Source organism: Mus pahari, chromosome 7 (assembly GCF_900095145.1).
Source record: "Mus pahari chromosome 7, PAHARI_EIJ_v1.1, whole genome shotgun sequence".
Lineage (NCBI taxonomy): Eukaryota > Metazoa > Chordata > Mammalia > Rodentia > Muridae > Mus > Mus pahari.
In genome coordinates, this window is record NC_034596.1 from 97,261,489 (window position 1) to 97,277,542 (window position 16,054).

General features: G+C 44.9%; 1 protein-coding gene across 14 annotated transcripts in view; it reads left to right on the plus strand.

Annotated features, from left to right (window-relative positions):
* Positions 1-16,054, plus strand: part of Unc79 (unc-79 homolog, NALCN channel complex subunit) — a 232,442-nt gene that overhangs the window by 88,006 nt on the left and 128,382 nt on the right. For all 14 annotated transcript variants that reach the window (XM_021201628.2, XM_021201627.2, XM_021201626.2 and 11 more), the window contains exons 8-11: positions 4,009-4,073; positions 8,298-8,386; positions 8,962-9,002; positions 10,483-10,511. In XM_021201628.2, the coding sequence (XP_021057287.1) occupies positions 4,009-4,073; positions 8,298-8,386; positions 8,962-9,002; positions 10,483-10,511 (224 nt within the window). The remainder of the gene's footprint in view (positions 1-4,008; positions 4,074-8,297; positions 8,387-8,961; positions 9,003-10,482; positions 10,512-16,054) is intronic.

Here is a 16,054-nt window from a genome sequence, read left to right on the forward strand (position 1 = left end):
TTTTTCTGAGACAGGGTTTCTCTGTATAGCCCTGGCTGTCCTGGAACTCACTCTGTAGACCAGGCTGGCCTCGAACTCAGAAATCCACCTGCCTCTGTCTCCCAAGTGCTGGGATTAAAGGCGTGCGCCACCACTGCCCGGCCTGCCCATATTTCTTGTCCTGACATCAGCTTGCCTGACATTTCTGTGGAGACTCTAGATTCTGTGCGTGAGTATTTACATGACATAGTTTTCTTTTTATTCTGAGTGTTTCTCACATGCACATAGTAAGAGTTATGCTTTCTGGAAGAATCTCATTTCATAATCCCTACCTTTTAGAACATTTACATGCAATGTGTCTAGTTCTAGGTCGCTCACAGTGTGATTGCTCAGAAGGGCAGACTTATCACAGCCCCTTACTCTATGACTAGACCATTTGTTCTTTATTACTATAACTTTTGTGGCTAACTTTTTAATATTTAATTTTATTTCAAAACCGGATTAATGATTTTTCCTTCTTTTTAAAACGTTTCCTCTCAGGCTGGTGCACCTTAGCACTGTTGTCTACCCTCAGATGATAAAGTACCAATTTACTTGCTGACGGAAGGACATGTTTTCACTTGGCCCCTCGCACCTTTCCTTCTTTATCCCAGATAGCTTTGGTTTAGTATATATTTGCAAGGAATAATTTCATTAGATGTAGAATTCTAAGCTGAGATGTTTTTCTTTTGGCCCTTTGAAGATGTGGTTCTAGCGTCTTCTAGTGTATATTTGAAGAGTATATTAATTATACACAACAGTGGGTTTGTTTCCTTTGTTGTTTTTACATGTTCTGATGTTTTTCCATTTCCTTCACCCCATGACCAGCTCTTATTTCTCTTCCACATGCCGCTAATTCCCTTTCTTTTCCCAGCCAGCTCCTCTTCTGCTTCAGGGGCTTTTCTCTGATGAGTTTGGGAGGGTTTCTTACAGGTGCAAGGGGAGGGGTGTGGGGCAGCGGGATGGCCTTGCTTGCAGGAGCACAGGAACCTGATCAGTGGCTATACCACTCAGGGAAGTGTTTCTCCCTCTCCTGTCAACCGTTAACTGGGTATAAACTCTCAGCCTTCAGAGTCTTCCCCTTCCGCAACAAGCTGTTGACAGGCTCAGTGTGCAGATCTTTTCCCTGCAGATATTCACTGCTGTTGGGAGTGCAGTCCCTGTCGGACCCAGAAGTCAGTGTCTCCCACCACTTCCCCATTTTCTCCAGCTCTTGCATTCTCTCTGCCCCTTCTTCAAGGATGCTCTTTGAGCCTGGTGTGTGTGTGTGTGTGTGTGTGTGTGTGTGTGTGTATGTGGTAGGTGCTTGTGTGTGTATGTGCACATGTGTGGTGTGTGTGTGCATGTTTGTGCATATGGTATGTGAGTGTGGGTGTGTGTATGGGTATATGTGCTGTGGTGTGTGATATGTGCATGTGCGCATGTGGTGTGTGTGTGTGTGTGCCTATGTGTGTGCTATAGATGTTTCAGTTACAACTGAGCATTCAGCAGCCACCTTTTCTCATCATGTTTACTCATACATCAGTTATGAGTCTTTCCATTTACCTCTGTCCATTGCAAATGAAAGTGTCTCCGATCAAAGCGGATGGCAGCCCTAACTTATGGACATAAACATAGTTATTTTGAGGGCACTTTGATGGGCACATCATGTGCATTTAACAAGACAACAGTGGCTGGAGAGATGGCACAGAGGTTCAGAGCACTTGGCTGATCTTCCAGCACCAACATGGCAGCTCACAACTGTCAATAACTCCAGTTCCAGGAGATCTGACACCTTCACACACATGTACAAGCATGCAGAATACCAATGCTCATAAATTAAAAATAAATCATAAACAACAACAACAAAACCCAAAACAACAGTCATAGCTTTCCCACTAGCACTTCTGACCCCCACCACAGTCTCAGCTGCAGGCTTTTGGCTGTGTTTACAGTAGCAGATGTGAATTTCCTCCTGTGGAGTGGACCTTAAATGCAATCAGGAAGTGGTTGACTACACTCATAACAGACTTGGCACTAGTTGCATGCTGCCTGGCTCATTAGTACTGTACACGGGGCCCAGGGCTGGGTCTGACTGCTGCCGAGAGTGTCTCCCAGCAGTCTGCATAGCCTCCACCCCACCCCACCCTACCCTGGCACTATGATGGGTAGCCAGAAGGCAGGAAGCTTCTAGATCAGTTGGAGCTTAACTTTTCTATTTCCCGTCTTGCATTGTTTTTAAGAGAACATCAGTGATTGTTCTTATCTTTATCCCTCTATTAATGAGGTATCTTTTGTTCTTAATGACTGCTTTAAAAGTTTTCGGCTTTTCCCCCATCAGTTTGATTTTAATAAGTTCTGATGTGTTTTTTCTTTTGCTGAATCTTGACTACAACCTCTTGAGCGTCTATGAACTGTGGGTCAATAATTCCCATCAAAGTTGAAAAATGACTTAAGGGGACTCTCCTAGAACCTGTTCTTAGTTCAGTGGCACTGGTAAAAGGGGATGAAAAAAGAAAAAACAAACCAAAGGAATTGGTCCTCTCATACATTTCCCCCTCATCCACAGAACAGAGGTCATTAGAGCCCTGATCTAGTGTCATGGCTACTGCATATGCTAATCTGTTTCCACCAGTGCCACAGCAGCTGACATGTTTTAAATATGACCTATTCTCATAATAGATGGGTTCAGAGAGGCCAGCAAATGTCACTGTGTATGCCAGCCTGCTCTGGCTTGTGGTGACTGGAGTTCAGTGGAAAGAAGGATTGAAGATTCATTATGAAACTCAGCAGGAAGAGTGCTGTAATGGATGAGTTATGTCTTTTATGAGTTTGGGTTGGAGAAATAAGGCATTTGTTGCAAGTATTTGCAGCAGTGCACAGTCTAAAGTAGTTGTGAAGTTTTCCTGATTGCAGAAGGAAACTTACTGCCATTCTTCTCAGTCACCTTGTCTTTACTACCCATTGGAAATAAATGTGATTATTATGTAATCCCTAAATGCAAGTGATTTTCATTTATTTACTACCCATTGGAGATGAATATGATTATTACATAATGCTTAAACTTCAGTGATTTTCGTTTATTTACTCATTTTTTCTTTCAAAGCAGATATGAATCTGTGATTAGAACACTATTTCCTGTCTCCCTTTAACATTAATTGACCAATTGTCCCATAAGGCTAGAATATGGCAGTTCAGAGAGGGCACGACTTTGAAGCATACAAACATTTTACATCATTTAAATGACATCGTGCTACTAATTGCATTAGACTGTGTAAAGGGAAGTTACTGGTCATGATTGTTTCCTGGTCCATCTCAGATCCCTTGCTTGTTTTTTCCCCCCTGCTCTTTATATATTGAGTTAGAGACTTGTGTACAAGTATTAGTAGACTAGCTGAGGCTCAGTGTTTCAGGCAAGAAACTCATCTTCCAGCCCCAATTTGAAAAAGATAGAGCAGGAACTGGAATGGTGGAGAATCCCTTCTGACCCATCAAGTTGTTACCTATTAAGTTTCTGGTGACAAAAGCATGGGACATTGTGCATAGTGCCCCGCAGTGAGATGAGCCCAGGTCAGGAACCTAGTGTGGCAGCTTCTAGCCTCAGCTTGCACCAATCTGTCACCATCCTGGGCAACTTAACCTTCTTAAAATTTAACTTACTATGTGACATGAGCTTAATAACCCATTGCACCTACCTGCAGAACTGTAGGGGACTCCAATGAAAATATCTCTGGAGCACCTTGAGAACTTGTCAGTGTTGTAACACGGCGAGATTGTACGACCCTGTCTATCCCACTTGCTTCCCTCCCCAGGGAAAGCGGGCAGGGTCACCCTGCCTTGGCCTGATTTTTAAATCTTTTTTCTTTTCATAGGTGATTGATTCTTTTGGGATGCTATTTGATCATATTTTTATTTAGGAGAAAGAAATGTCGTGCGCTCTCCGCTGTGCCTTTTACGGGAGCGTATGCAACCTCAGCAAGAGATCTTTACGGGCTCTCTTTTGCTTTTCAGCTTGGAATCCCATCCACTGCCAGCACATCGAATGTCACAATGCAATCAACAAGCCGGCTGTGAAGGTACTGCTCATTCCCCATGCCTGGTCTGCGCCTGTGTTCTCAGTTAGTAACCTGCTCGGTGAAGGAGCGAGTGGCATGCATCTCTGTAAAGCAGAGCTCTGCGGTCTGTCTCAAGCACTTCCATGTTCAGTGCTGAAGGGACAGTACTTGGCCAAGAGTAACAGTGGTCTCTGTGAATTTGGGCTGGGACTTCACAGCCAAGGACTGTAAGGCATTGAGCTAATTATCCGAAGAATCCTGACAAACACATCTTTAACTGACAAACACGTCTTTAACTGGCTTCTGTCTGAGCCAATACATTTGGGAATCCTCCCCTCTACGTTGATCATGTCCTAGAGTCTGCGATAGGACTGTGCAACTTCGAACCGTAAGACATAGACACCTTTGTTAAGTCTTAGCTCAGATGGTGGATGTGGGATAGTTGGCTGAGTGGTGTTTGGATAGCATGCACATGGCCAATCACTCTAGAGTTAAGGGGACGATCTCATGGAGGCAGCCAAGTAGCTGGAGAGGCCGATGTGTGGTTGGCATAAAACTAGAGATGGCGCAAAGTGCTCTAACGCTCAGTCTCATTCTTCTCTAGACGTGTTGTCCAATTCCATTGAAACTGTGAGTCTTGGAGGTTGGATAGTCAGAGGCACAACCATATATTTTAGCAAACAAAATATAGTTGTGGGATGCAGGACATGAGGGTGGCTTGACAGGGATAGGGTTTGCATGGATTAATGTCGCCCTGTCAAGAGTGGGTGCTGGCTGAGGTTAGGAGCATTTACGGGCTCTTTTGAGAAACTGGTGTTACTGGAGTTCAGTTCTCTTGTCTAGCTAACTGTGTTGGTGCCTACTCAATAGAAAACCAGCACCGCCACTCTATAGGAACAAAGAAGAGGGACGGTGAGATTCGGTACCTGTAAAGGACCCACAGTGCATGTGCAAGGAGCGGTGATTCCATCGCCGCCATCTGTGCGCCTCATCTAGCAGCCGCTTTCCTTGTACGCACATATAGGGGTTCTTGCCTTGAATGACCGAAAACTGAATAGCTCCAGAGAAAGAGCAGAGGCGAGTGAGCCAGGGACGGAAGCACAGGCTTTGCACTGCGCATGTTCCCACATAACCCCATTCTGAACTTCAGAAGATGTGGGGTTTAAGGCCTTTTTCTTTGGTGTGAGGGTGTTGCGGTAAGCATATGGCAGGTCACGTGGTTTGTAGAGTCTGTAGCTTCTCACAGCGGCTAGGCGTCCAAGGCCCCCTCCTGCTTTTGTTTTTCGGTTTTTCTTCCTTCTTTTGGCCTGTTACAGGTTTCTTCAGTTATTTTTTCCCCTTGCTTTTATGACAGACTGAATTCCCAAGAGGCCTCTGGCATCCTGGTTAGTAATGCTTTCTGGCCATCTAATCACAGAAGGGAGAAATTAGATTTTCTCCTCTTCTAGGCAGACAGCCCAGCCCACACATCTGGGTTGACCTTACTTTTATGCCAAGAGTCAGTCCTGAAGGCCAGGCACAACCAGCCTGCTCTGGTATTTTTTTTTTTTTTCTTTATTGAGATGAAATTCACATACAAGTTGTTTAAATTTAAAACTACTTGAAAGTAAACACTCAGCATTTAGTACGTTCAAATATTTGCAGCCACCACCTTGACCTGCTTGAGAGACATTTTCATTACATGCTTTCTCCCTGACCAATCTTTTCTCTCTCTCTCTCTCTCTCTCTCTCTCTCTCTCTCTCTCTCTCTCTCTCTCTCTCTCGTTTTTCACTTTTAGAAAACTAGCATTCTGGGCAAGGCTTTGTGTGGCTGTGTTTTGCATTGTAGTGGGCCTGGCTCTGTGGGGTTTCTTCTTTACACAGCCTGGGTTCTCCTAATAGCCCACCACCACCAGGACACACAGATGTCTCATTCTGCTAATTGGGAAGGAAAGTGGGGGGATTGTATAGTGTGACACAGATTCGGTTTACTTAGAGACAGGTTCACATTTGAAATGAAAACCAGTAATACAGGCAAAAGGGGCATCCGCAGAATGAGGATTGTTTGGTTTTAGACCCTGGCACAAGAGACTGAGGTGGCTGTTTTACATATCAAAGTAGATCTGACCTCCAGGTTCTGGCAGCTGCCCTTCCCCCAGAGGTTCCTCCCTATACAATCCAGACAGGTTACCACTGTGCTCTCTCTCTCTCTCTCTCTCTCTCTCTCTCTCTCTCTCTCTCTCCCCTCCTCCTCCTCCTCCTCCTCCTCCTCTCTCTGTGAGAACTCCCTTACCTCCCCTCCCCTATGGTGACTCCCCTGGCCTCAATCCTTGGGGCCTGTGAACTTGCTCAAGAGCCACTTCCCAATAAATCTTCCTTTAATATAATCTAATCTGACTTGAACTGGGTCATTTCACTGATGGAGAAAGAGCCTATCATAGATGAGGCAGTGATATGAGTTACTTGAAATTTTTTCTTTATCTGTTTTCCTGAGCCTGTACATTGGGCATAGATTATAAATGGGTTTGTTGTTGTTGTTTTGTTTTTCTTAAGACAGGGGTCTCATCATATGACTGTGCCTGGCTGAGATGTAGATCAGGCTGTTCTCAAACTCCAAGATATCCACCTGCCTCTTGTTTCTTGAATGCGTGATTAAAGGATTTTTTTTTTTTTAATGCAATAGCCAGACACAAACATATTAGTAGAACAGAACCAGCCAGGCGTGTTAATTAAGAACCATAATAGGTCAAAAGTCAGGCAGCCAGTCTCCAATGACTGCCGTTCTCATTTCCCAGGAATTTTTCCCTTTGAGTGGAATGGAAAACTTAGCTGACACGTCAGTGACTTATTGGGAAAGAGCGTGAAGTAACAGTGCTCAGGACATCCACACGGGGTGCATGGAGACGCTCAGGGGGAGCACATGACTCCACAGCAGAGCCCACTGTCACAGACACGGTAGTCTGAGGCTTTAATGATTTGCCCAAGGGAATGGCACTTTTTAAGTAACAGCCAACCGTCTCCATAGAGATGGGGTGAAAACATGTCAGAATTTAAAGTCTTATATCACATTCCACTGTGAGTTATTCCTGGTTCCATTTAAAAGTTCACTTTATGAAATTGGCTGAAGCCCAGGGAATTATGTAAGTTAGGGTCAGCAAACCTCACAGCACTGCTAGTGTGACTGCTGCTCCTGTGGCCCCTGACTGTTACTGTGAATAAAGTTTTATTGAAATGCAGCTTTGTTCACCTGCCTCCAGAGCCTTTGCTTTTATGCAACGCCTCTACTTACCCTCTGATCACTTGTAGAAAAAACTGCCAATGTCTCAGACCAAACAGTAGTTACTGTGTCTAAGGACCCATTAAATTTACATAGGAAATATTTCATGTAGATTGTTAGCATTAGCTAATATGCAATTATGAACTTTGCTGGCTTAATTATTTAAATCTAGCAATTCTGATCACTAAAACGTCTCAAGATTTTGAGTTATAGGTGGGGTCATAAACGGAGGTCGCTTTCCTCCTTCAAATCAGTGAAAACTGCTAAAGACAGAGACATTCCAGAAGAGTTTGAGAACCAGGCATATTCCCTGCGCATGCAGCTAAACCATAGGTATATTATTCTTGAAGGTGAGCACAGAATGCAGAATGGAAGGCTAGAGATTTTAATGGATGGAAAGTTTAAGCAGTTAGCCACTTGTTTGTTGACTGATTTAAAAACCTCAAAACATCCGGACACTCAACTATAACAGGAAGTGCAATGTTCCACAGTAACAAGAAGGCACAGGGGTGAGGGTGGGGGTGGGGTGGGGTGGAGCCCTGGGTTGAGGAAAGGCTCCCCCTCTGCGCTAGGCTCCCTGTCACTGCCTCCACTGCCAGCGTTTTGCTGTCAGTTAATGATTTTTGAAATCTTAATGATGGAGTTTCCTTTTCTTAAAGAGAGATTGCTCTGTTGGTCACTCGTGTACCACCTCTGAGCAGCCTGGTAACAGGAGGATCTCTTAGCTTTGTGGCAGGAGGGAGGGTTTCTTGACAGTGTTTGTTACTTGAATTGCAAATTGCAAATAGAGGAACCATGGCAGCCACATTCCGGTCCCTCGGTGTGGGCTCCAGGGCGCAGAGCAGGTGGTTTACACAGGAGTGGGTTTTCCTACAGCAGTTTACTCTACCTTGCTTCTAACTCTGTCGTTGTTGACCTGTGTGTCCCACAGGCTGGGGATGTGGTCCACAGGAGCAGGAGAGGTGACCCTGTCTTGTCCTTTGTTGCAGATGTGTATAGACCCGTCCTTGTCAGTAGCGTTGGGTGATAAGCCACCTCCACTGTATCTCTGTGAAGAATGCAGCGAGAGGATTTCAGGGTAGGTATGAGTCCGAGAACAGTCAGACAGCCGGAAAAGCTGTTTGCACACGGGTTGGCTCCTCAGCTTTCCTGCAGGCCTTTGCTCTGGTTTTTAGAGGTTAGTCCGTCCGACAGAGAGCTGTTATCTGGGCGATTTTAGCTTTGAAAAGTTGCCACATCTGTCTCCAGAGGACACAAGAGGGCAATTCCACACAGCGGCGCGGCTCTGATTTTGAAGTAGCCCCGGTCAGAAGGCTGCAGAGAAAACTTGACGCTGTGGGAAGCCATACATTACTCCAGCAGTCACTTTGTTCCTGTTAGTTTCATGATCTCACTTGCTTTGTCTATATCGCCCCGAGTTTTGGTCAGTATAACTGACATCTGAAAGCATCCTCTGAACACAACGGGATGTGAGGAAATGCCTGTAATTTATAGATTGTTTGGGATGCATCAGATGCCTTAAAAGTTTATGACGGCGCTCTTAATTACCCCGCCCCTGAACAGCTCTGATCGGAAGTGTATAGCGCACAGGCCTGCATGAGCAAGGGGAACATTCCAGCGAAGCTCAGAAACCAATTTCATTTTTCTTCCTAGGGACCATAGCGAGTGGTTGATTGATGTTCTTCTGCCACAAGGTAAGGTTTTCTCCGGAAAGGATGGAAAATGAGTTATCTTGACTAATGACATGGCTGATTTATCTCCTTTTGTGCTATTTTATAAAGACAGCAACCAAGCCTCCAGGTTTTAGGAATATTCACTGACCCAAGGCATTCCATCAATGTCTTGTTTATAATATACCTAAACACTTAACAACCGGGGAAAGAGCTTTCAATTCTACCAGAAATTAAGCTTAGATATCACAATTAGTGTTCTGTATGACTACAGTCCTGCTGAGTTGTGTCTTGAAGAATTTTCTGTGTGTAGAACAGGCACTGCCACGGTTGTTGGTGGCAGGTTGGAAAGGTAACAATGATCCCCTTTCCTGCTACCCTTGATACTGGCTCCGTATTTTGGGGTGACAACCTTTAATTGTTCTGAGAGCCTGTCTCCCAATCAGTAAGATGGAGAGGAAGTGTATCAAAGGCCTTTTAATGAAAAGATTAGATCTGTGGTGCTCCCCAAAGCCTGTTAGAGTCCGGAAGCTGTGTGTTAGAAGTTGCTAGGTCGCTCGAGAAGAGGGTATTGCAGCCAGCCTATCAGGGCTTCATCGAACAGCAAAAGTGCTCAGGAAAACTGAGGACAGACGTGGGTGGGGAAACTGGAGGTATTGACCCTGCTCAGGGACACAGCAAGGACTGAGACTACAGACTAGCGGGAGAGGCCTCAGGGAAGCCGGATGCAAACAAAAGCTCTTCTTTTAAATTATACTACCTCTTTGAAATTCCCTTTTAAACATTAGGTTATCTCAACTTTAAGAGAGAAATCAATGTGATGAGTGTCCCTAACATGAAGCAATGCTGTCTATCAGCCTCCTACTTTATATGGAAGATTTGGGTTTGTATGCACAGGGGCTCATTTCTACGCTTTAAACGAGGCCACTCTTATAGGAGGCTGTGCTGCTCTTCCTAGCTCTTCCTCTTGAGTACTGAGAACACAGGCATGCCCGCCCTGGCCAGCTCGGTTTTCTTTTGTCTTAATGCCGGTACTCTAAGCACTCCACATAACTGTCACAGAAAGAGCAGTGACAGGAGCCCAGAGTCCTTAGCTGCTCTGGAGGCTTCATTGTCGTCTGCTTCTGTGATGCAGGGTAAGCCTTCTGAGAGTTACTGTCCACTGAACAATGAGATGAAGTGAGACCATTTAACCTGACCAACTTCCTTAGCATATTTGGGGTTACATTGGATTTGAGAGTATGAGACAAGGTTACAGCATGCAGGAAAACCTTAAAACGATCAGAACATTGAGAAAGAGATGTTTTATGCTTTTGAGGGGAAAATAGAGGCCAGTAAAGGTAGATGGTAATTTATAAGGCAAACCCAACTCTTTTGATGAAGTCCATTGGTTTACATTACTAAGACTTTATTTATTTATTTTTTTAATTACCCTTCTTGGTTGCCCTTATTTAAAACGGGCTCTCTTGCTTTGTTGATATTTTGTGTGCCTTCCCCTTTACAGCTGAAATATCTGCTATATGTCAGAAAAAGGTAAGTGCAAACCATCTGTGTGGTGGGCATGATTTTCCTGTGTTTGTGTGTAATCTCATCCGTCGACATCTGCCTCATTTCTGCACCATGGTTTCCCACTGTGCCCACATCAGTGTATTTGTGAAGGACGCGAGGGCGTGCCGCACGCATGTGAGATTGTGACATTCACATGGTCTCCCAGTCCATGGCTGCTTTTGCTCACTCACCGTCATATGCTCAGTGTCTTTGCTCAGTACTCTGAATTGAGAGCATGTGTGCAGTTCTGGGGAAGAGACTAACCATGAACGGGTGTGGGTGACAGTGTAGTTCACGGGATTTAAATTTAGGAAATGATGTTTCCGATGTGCTAAAAATCTTTAATGCATATAGTTTAACATATGTCAGAAATATGCCCACATCAAGTACATGTAGAAAATGTTCGTTCAGGTAGAAATTGGATATATGTTTAGCTGAATATCCCCTGGGTAAAACTGCCTTTTGCCATTTTTCATGGTTCCTTTGAGCCATTTCATTTTATGTCCCTCTCCTATTTTTTTAGTAGTTCATAACTCAGGAAACAGTATGGTCTTATGATACAACTTGGCCCTGTTGGTTGAAGAGACTGGATTGCGTCCCATTCTATTTTCTCCTGTTTACTTGCACCTTGTGCAATTCATTCAGACGTTTTGGGAGGTTGATCGTGGATCCACGTCTTTGAAGGCTGTCTTGGTTATTTATTGTTATATAACAAACCATCCTGAAATGTACTGGTTACCAGCAACAATTATTTGATTGCAACTTTGTGGATTGGCAATTGACTCATGAACGCCTCTGGGCTTCTCTATGCTCTTGGGTGATTGTTGGTATGTGGTGGGGGAATCTCTGGTGTGGAATAGAGAAGCCTGGCTGATAACAGATGGTCTGAAGATCACATATTATATATGGGACCTTAGCTTGCTTGGGTGAATGGTTGGGGTGACAGAGGGGTCTGGGCTCCCCTCTTCCCATGAGAAGTTTCACCCTATAGGAGGCTAGGCTAGGCTTGTGCACTTTCTAAAAGAACCAGAAAGAAGGTTGCAAGACCCCTTGTTTCAGAAGCTCAGAAGTCACAAAACATCAGTTCTGCTGCATGCCAGTGGGTAAAACCACTGGAAGGCTAGCACAGTGTGTAGGAATCTGTGTAAAAGATTAAGCAGTGAATAGTTAGGGCTACTATTGCTATGATGGAGCACCAGGACCGAAAGCAAGTCAGGGAGGAAAGGATTTATTTGGCTAACACTTCCAGCTCACTGTTGATCGTTGAATATATCCAGGTCAGGAACTCAAACAGGGCAGGAGCCGATGCAGACACCGTGGAAGGGCACTTCTTACTGGCTTGCTCTTCATGGTTTACGCAGTCTGGTTTCTTAAAGAACCCAGGACCACCAGCCCAGGGATGGCAGTACCCACATCAATCACTAATCACTACAACTCGATCTTATGGAGGCATTTTCTCAATTGAGGTACCTTCCTTTCAAATGACTCTAGGTGTGTCAAGCTGACATGAATTAGCCAGGAAAATTGGCCCCTTGTCAACTTGAGACACAAACATCATCAGCATTAAGCTGTAACCTTTCCTTTCTTGTTCATCCCCAAGACCACAAATTAACATCAACATCACAAGATCAATGCAATGTCCAATGCCTGGGATCCACTCACAATCATATGAACTCCTCCAAAGGGCTTGAGTCATTTCTCCAGCTTTGCCTTCTGTAGCACACAGCTTGTCTTCTAGGCCCTGGCCAGTTCCACTCCATTTCTATTGCTATTCTCATGGTTCTGGAATTTCCAAGATGCTGGGGTCTTCTGTTATAACTGGGTTTTCACCAGTAGCCTCTCCTAGGCTCTCTTCTTGGAGTCAAGCCTCCACTTCCTTGCATGACCCCTTCAGCCCTGAGCCTTCAACTGCCACTGAGGCTGCACCTTCACCAATGGCCTCTCTTGGCCTCTTGCAGTGCCAAGGCTCAGCTGTCCTCCATGACCCCTTCATGCCTTCAAAACCAATACTATGTGGATTACTATTACACCATCAAGTTTGGCTACCATCACAAGGTACCACCTTGGCCACCTCTGTAACACAGTTTCTGTGTGCTGACTCTCAGGAAACACTTCTCAGGAAATTTCACCTCAACAATGCAGGTTCTTAATCATCACTAATTTCTCAGCTCCAGCTGACCAGCATCAAGTATCTCAGTAAAGCAAGGGTTTCAGCTTTAGTAGTTCTGGTATCTTGCTAATCACAGCTGATTCTTCAGCTCCAGCTAATCAGAGCCACATACTCCTAACTTGAGATAACAAGTGGGTCTGATAGTCGTTAAACTTCCCTCTGAAACTTCACAAGCCAGGGCTCCATCTTCTGTACTGCCTTTAATATTCTAAGCTCCTACAGAATAACTCACCAAGCACTGAACACTCAATGGCTCTTCTTCCACAAAGTTCCAAAGTCCTTCCACAATCCTCCCTAAAACAGCATGATCAGGTCTGTCATAAAAGTGCTTCGCAGTCCTGGTACCAACTTCTGTTTGTTAGAGTCACTATTGCTAGGATGAAACATTATGACCAAAAGCAAATTGTGGGAGGAAGGGTTAATTTGGCTTACCCATCTACATCACGGTTCATCACTGAAGGAAGCCAGAACAGAAACTCATCCAGGGCAGGAACCTGGAGACAGAACTGATGCAGAGGCCATGGAGGGGTGCTGCTTACTGGCTTGCTCCTTGTGGCTTGCTCAGCCTGCGTTCTTATAGAATCTAGGATCACCATCCCAAGGATGGTTCCACCCACAATGGGTTGGGCCCTCCCCCACTGATCACTAGCTAAGAAATGCTCTACAGCCAGATCTTACGGAGGAATTTTCTCAACTGAGACACCCTCCTTTCATAAGACTCTAGCTTGTGTCAAGTTGACATAAAATTAGCCAGGACAAGAAGATTTAGCATCCTACTCTTTGCTCTCAGGATCATCCAAGCCTGCAAGCATCTTCATCTTAGGCCTCTGTTCACTCTGACAGAACCCATGAGAAACACTGGCTTTTATGTGCCCATCCCAAAGCTCTTTCATTAACTCATTAGATGGACATACATGCCTCTGAGATTATGCCCTGCTATACTTTCAACTCTCTGTGAGGCTATTGGGAAGAATGGCTTGCAGTCTCAGCTCTTCATCATTTAGTAATGAGGAGAGTGGTGTCTGCCCTTAAAATCTTCAGCTCTTTGCCTAAAAGAGCCTATGATGTAACACACTCATTCCGAGTCTTAATAAATGGCTTTGCCTCTAACCCCATCATCATTTTTTCCCCTGAGATCACATTTTCCTGATGGGGCCCTGGATTTAGTGTTTACCCAGGAACTTTTTCTTGCCTTGAGAATCTTAAATCACCAACTGGGAAGAGTGTCCTGGGTCCACTATTTTCTCTTTAAACTCTAGCTATAAGTAGAACAATTCATTCACCTTTTCTCTCACAGTTACACTTCGTATGTGGGAAGTATGTGTGTGTGTGCGCACAATTGTGCTTACCTGCATGTGTGCATGTGGAGCCCAGAGCCTGCCAGGGGGTGTCTTCCTCCATCGCTTTCCTCTTTACGTTTGGAGTCAGACACTCAGCGAGTCTGGAGGCTATGGTTTCAGCTAGACTTGCTGGCCAGTAAGACTCTGATGTCTGCTCGTCCCCCACCCCCTGGCCCTCACCCTGAGATCTGGGTCTTATGAATTTATATCATTGCGCCCAACTTTTACATAGCTCCTGGGCATCATATTCTTGAATAGCAAGCCCTTGACCTAGTGAGCTATCTCTCCAGTGCCCCTCTCAATAAGAACACTCAGATAAAATAATAATACCCACATAAAAAAATCCTTCAGTAGATCCTGAGTTCCTTGTGCCAGTGTTGTGCCCAAATGTTTTACTACTGGCTGTATTCCTTTTTCTTGAGCCCAGAATACTTACTTTATTTCCTCTAAGCTCTCCATGAAGCTCATGAACCTTGCCTTCCAGACTTTACAGCTTTGTAGATTATATAGCCAACGACTTGGTGTGGATGTTCTAATCACAGTGGCCACTCAGTGTGGACGGTCTTTCATGGCCGCCATTTGATGTGGATAGTTTATCATAATAAGTACTTAGTGTGGTCTGTCTGCCATGGTAGCCCACACACTGTCAGGCACACAATTGTCCTCCAAACTCACAGTAACTCCACACCCGTGGCTGGGAGGGGTACTTGTGGTGGACCTGGATTCTCTGGATGAGGACTCAAACAGTATGTGACAGAGATGACCTGTGATGTCTAAAGCAATGGTCACAGTGAGACTTTGGGGGCTTCCTTGGATGGGGAGTACAGTTCATGCAAGAAGGAACAGAAACACTGTGGTCAGAAGGCCATTCTTTGATTCTCCCTGAAGTGAGAAGTAGAGACTGTGTTTCTTCCCCTGGGTTGGGAATATGTGACTCTCCTCAGGCAGCAGGACCTCCTCTGTGGGATTTAGGCTAGGCCATAAAAGGTCACATTACTCCTAGTCCTCTTGCATACCTGGTGTTCCTCCAAGATTCTTCCTGTGTGCTATGAAACCCAAGTGCTATGGTGTGGATGGAGTTCTACAAGGCTCATGTGTTGGAAGTTCTGTCCCAAAGGTTAAGAGATGGAACCTAGTGGAATATCACGCGGGACAGATTGCATAGCTCTTCATTAGCCTCAGAGAACCCTAGTGAGACCCACAGAATGGGTTGTTACAGAAGACCAAACCTGACCCCTCTTGGTCTCTGGCTTGCCATGTAGTCTCCCATCCCACAAGCACTTCTGCCATTTATATATCCCATCTACCAGGAGGTCCTCATCAGAGCCTAGCTATTGCCTCTGCCATGCCTTTGAATATCCATAATATGAAGCTTAAAAAAAAAAACTATTTTCTTTATGTCTGGAGACATGTGTATTTTGAATATGCCAGAGCAAAGAGGCTGAAGAGAGAGGGCCCAGTTGAGACCATCCTTTAGTTTTCTGAGCCGTGGGTAAAGAAGACTTCTGGTGTCAGCACTTCTGGCTTCCAGCAGTTTGAATCACTATTCTTTAGGCCTTGAGTATCACAGAGCAGAGCAGAGTGCACGGAACAGTGCAGAGCAGAGTGGAGCGTAGAGGAGTGGAGTGGAGCAGAGCAATCTTGCTGCTGTTGCATGAGAATCTCCCACTTGGAGAATCCAGGCCCATTACCAAATGGCTGGGGTCCTGATTGGTTTATTATGCAGCCGGAGGAAACAGTCAGTTCTGTGATTGTTTTAAAGTTTCCTTAGGAGCATATATTTATTGTGTTCATCTACTCCTTCCTCCTTGCTCTCAGTGCTGGCTCCTTGGTTTTTATGAATTCCATCGGGACCTCCTTTCCAAATAAATGACTCAGTCCCTGTTAGGTGGCTCCTGCCCTTTCATGCCTGACCAGGTGCAGTTAATACAGGCGATTTGGCTCCTTCACCATTCAGTCACATCTGCACATTCATTAGATGCCCATCTTTTCTTTTTTCTCTTCTCTTCTCTTCTCTT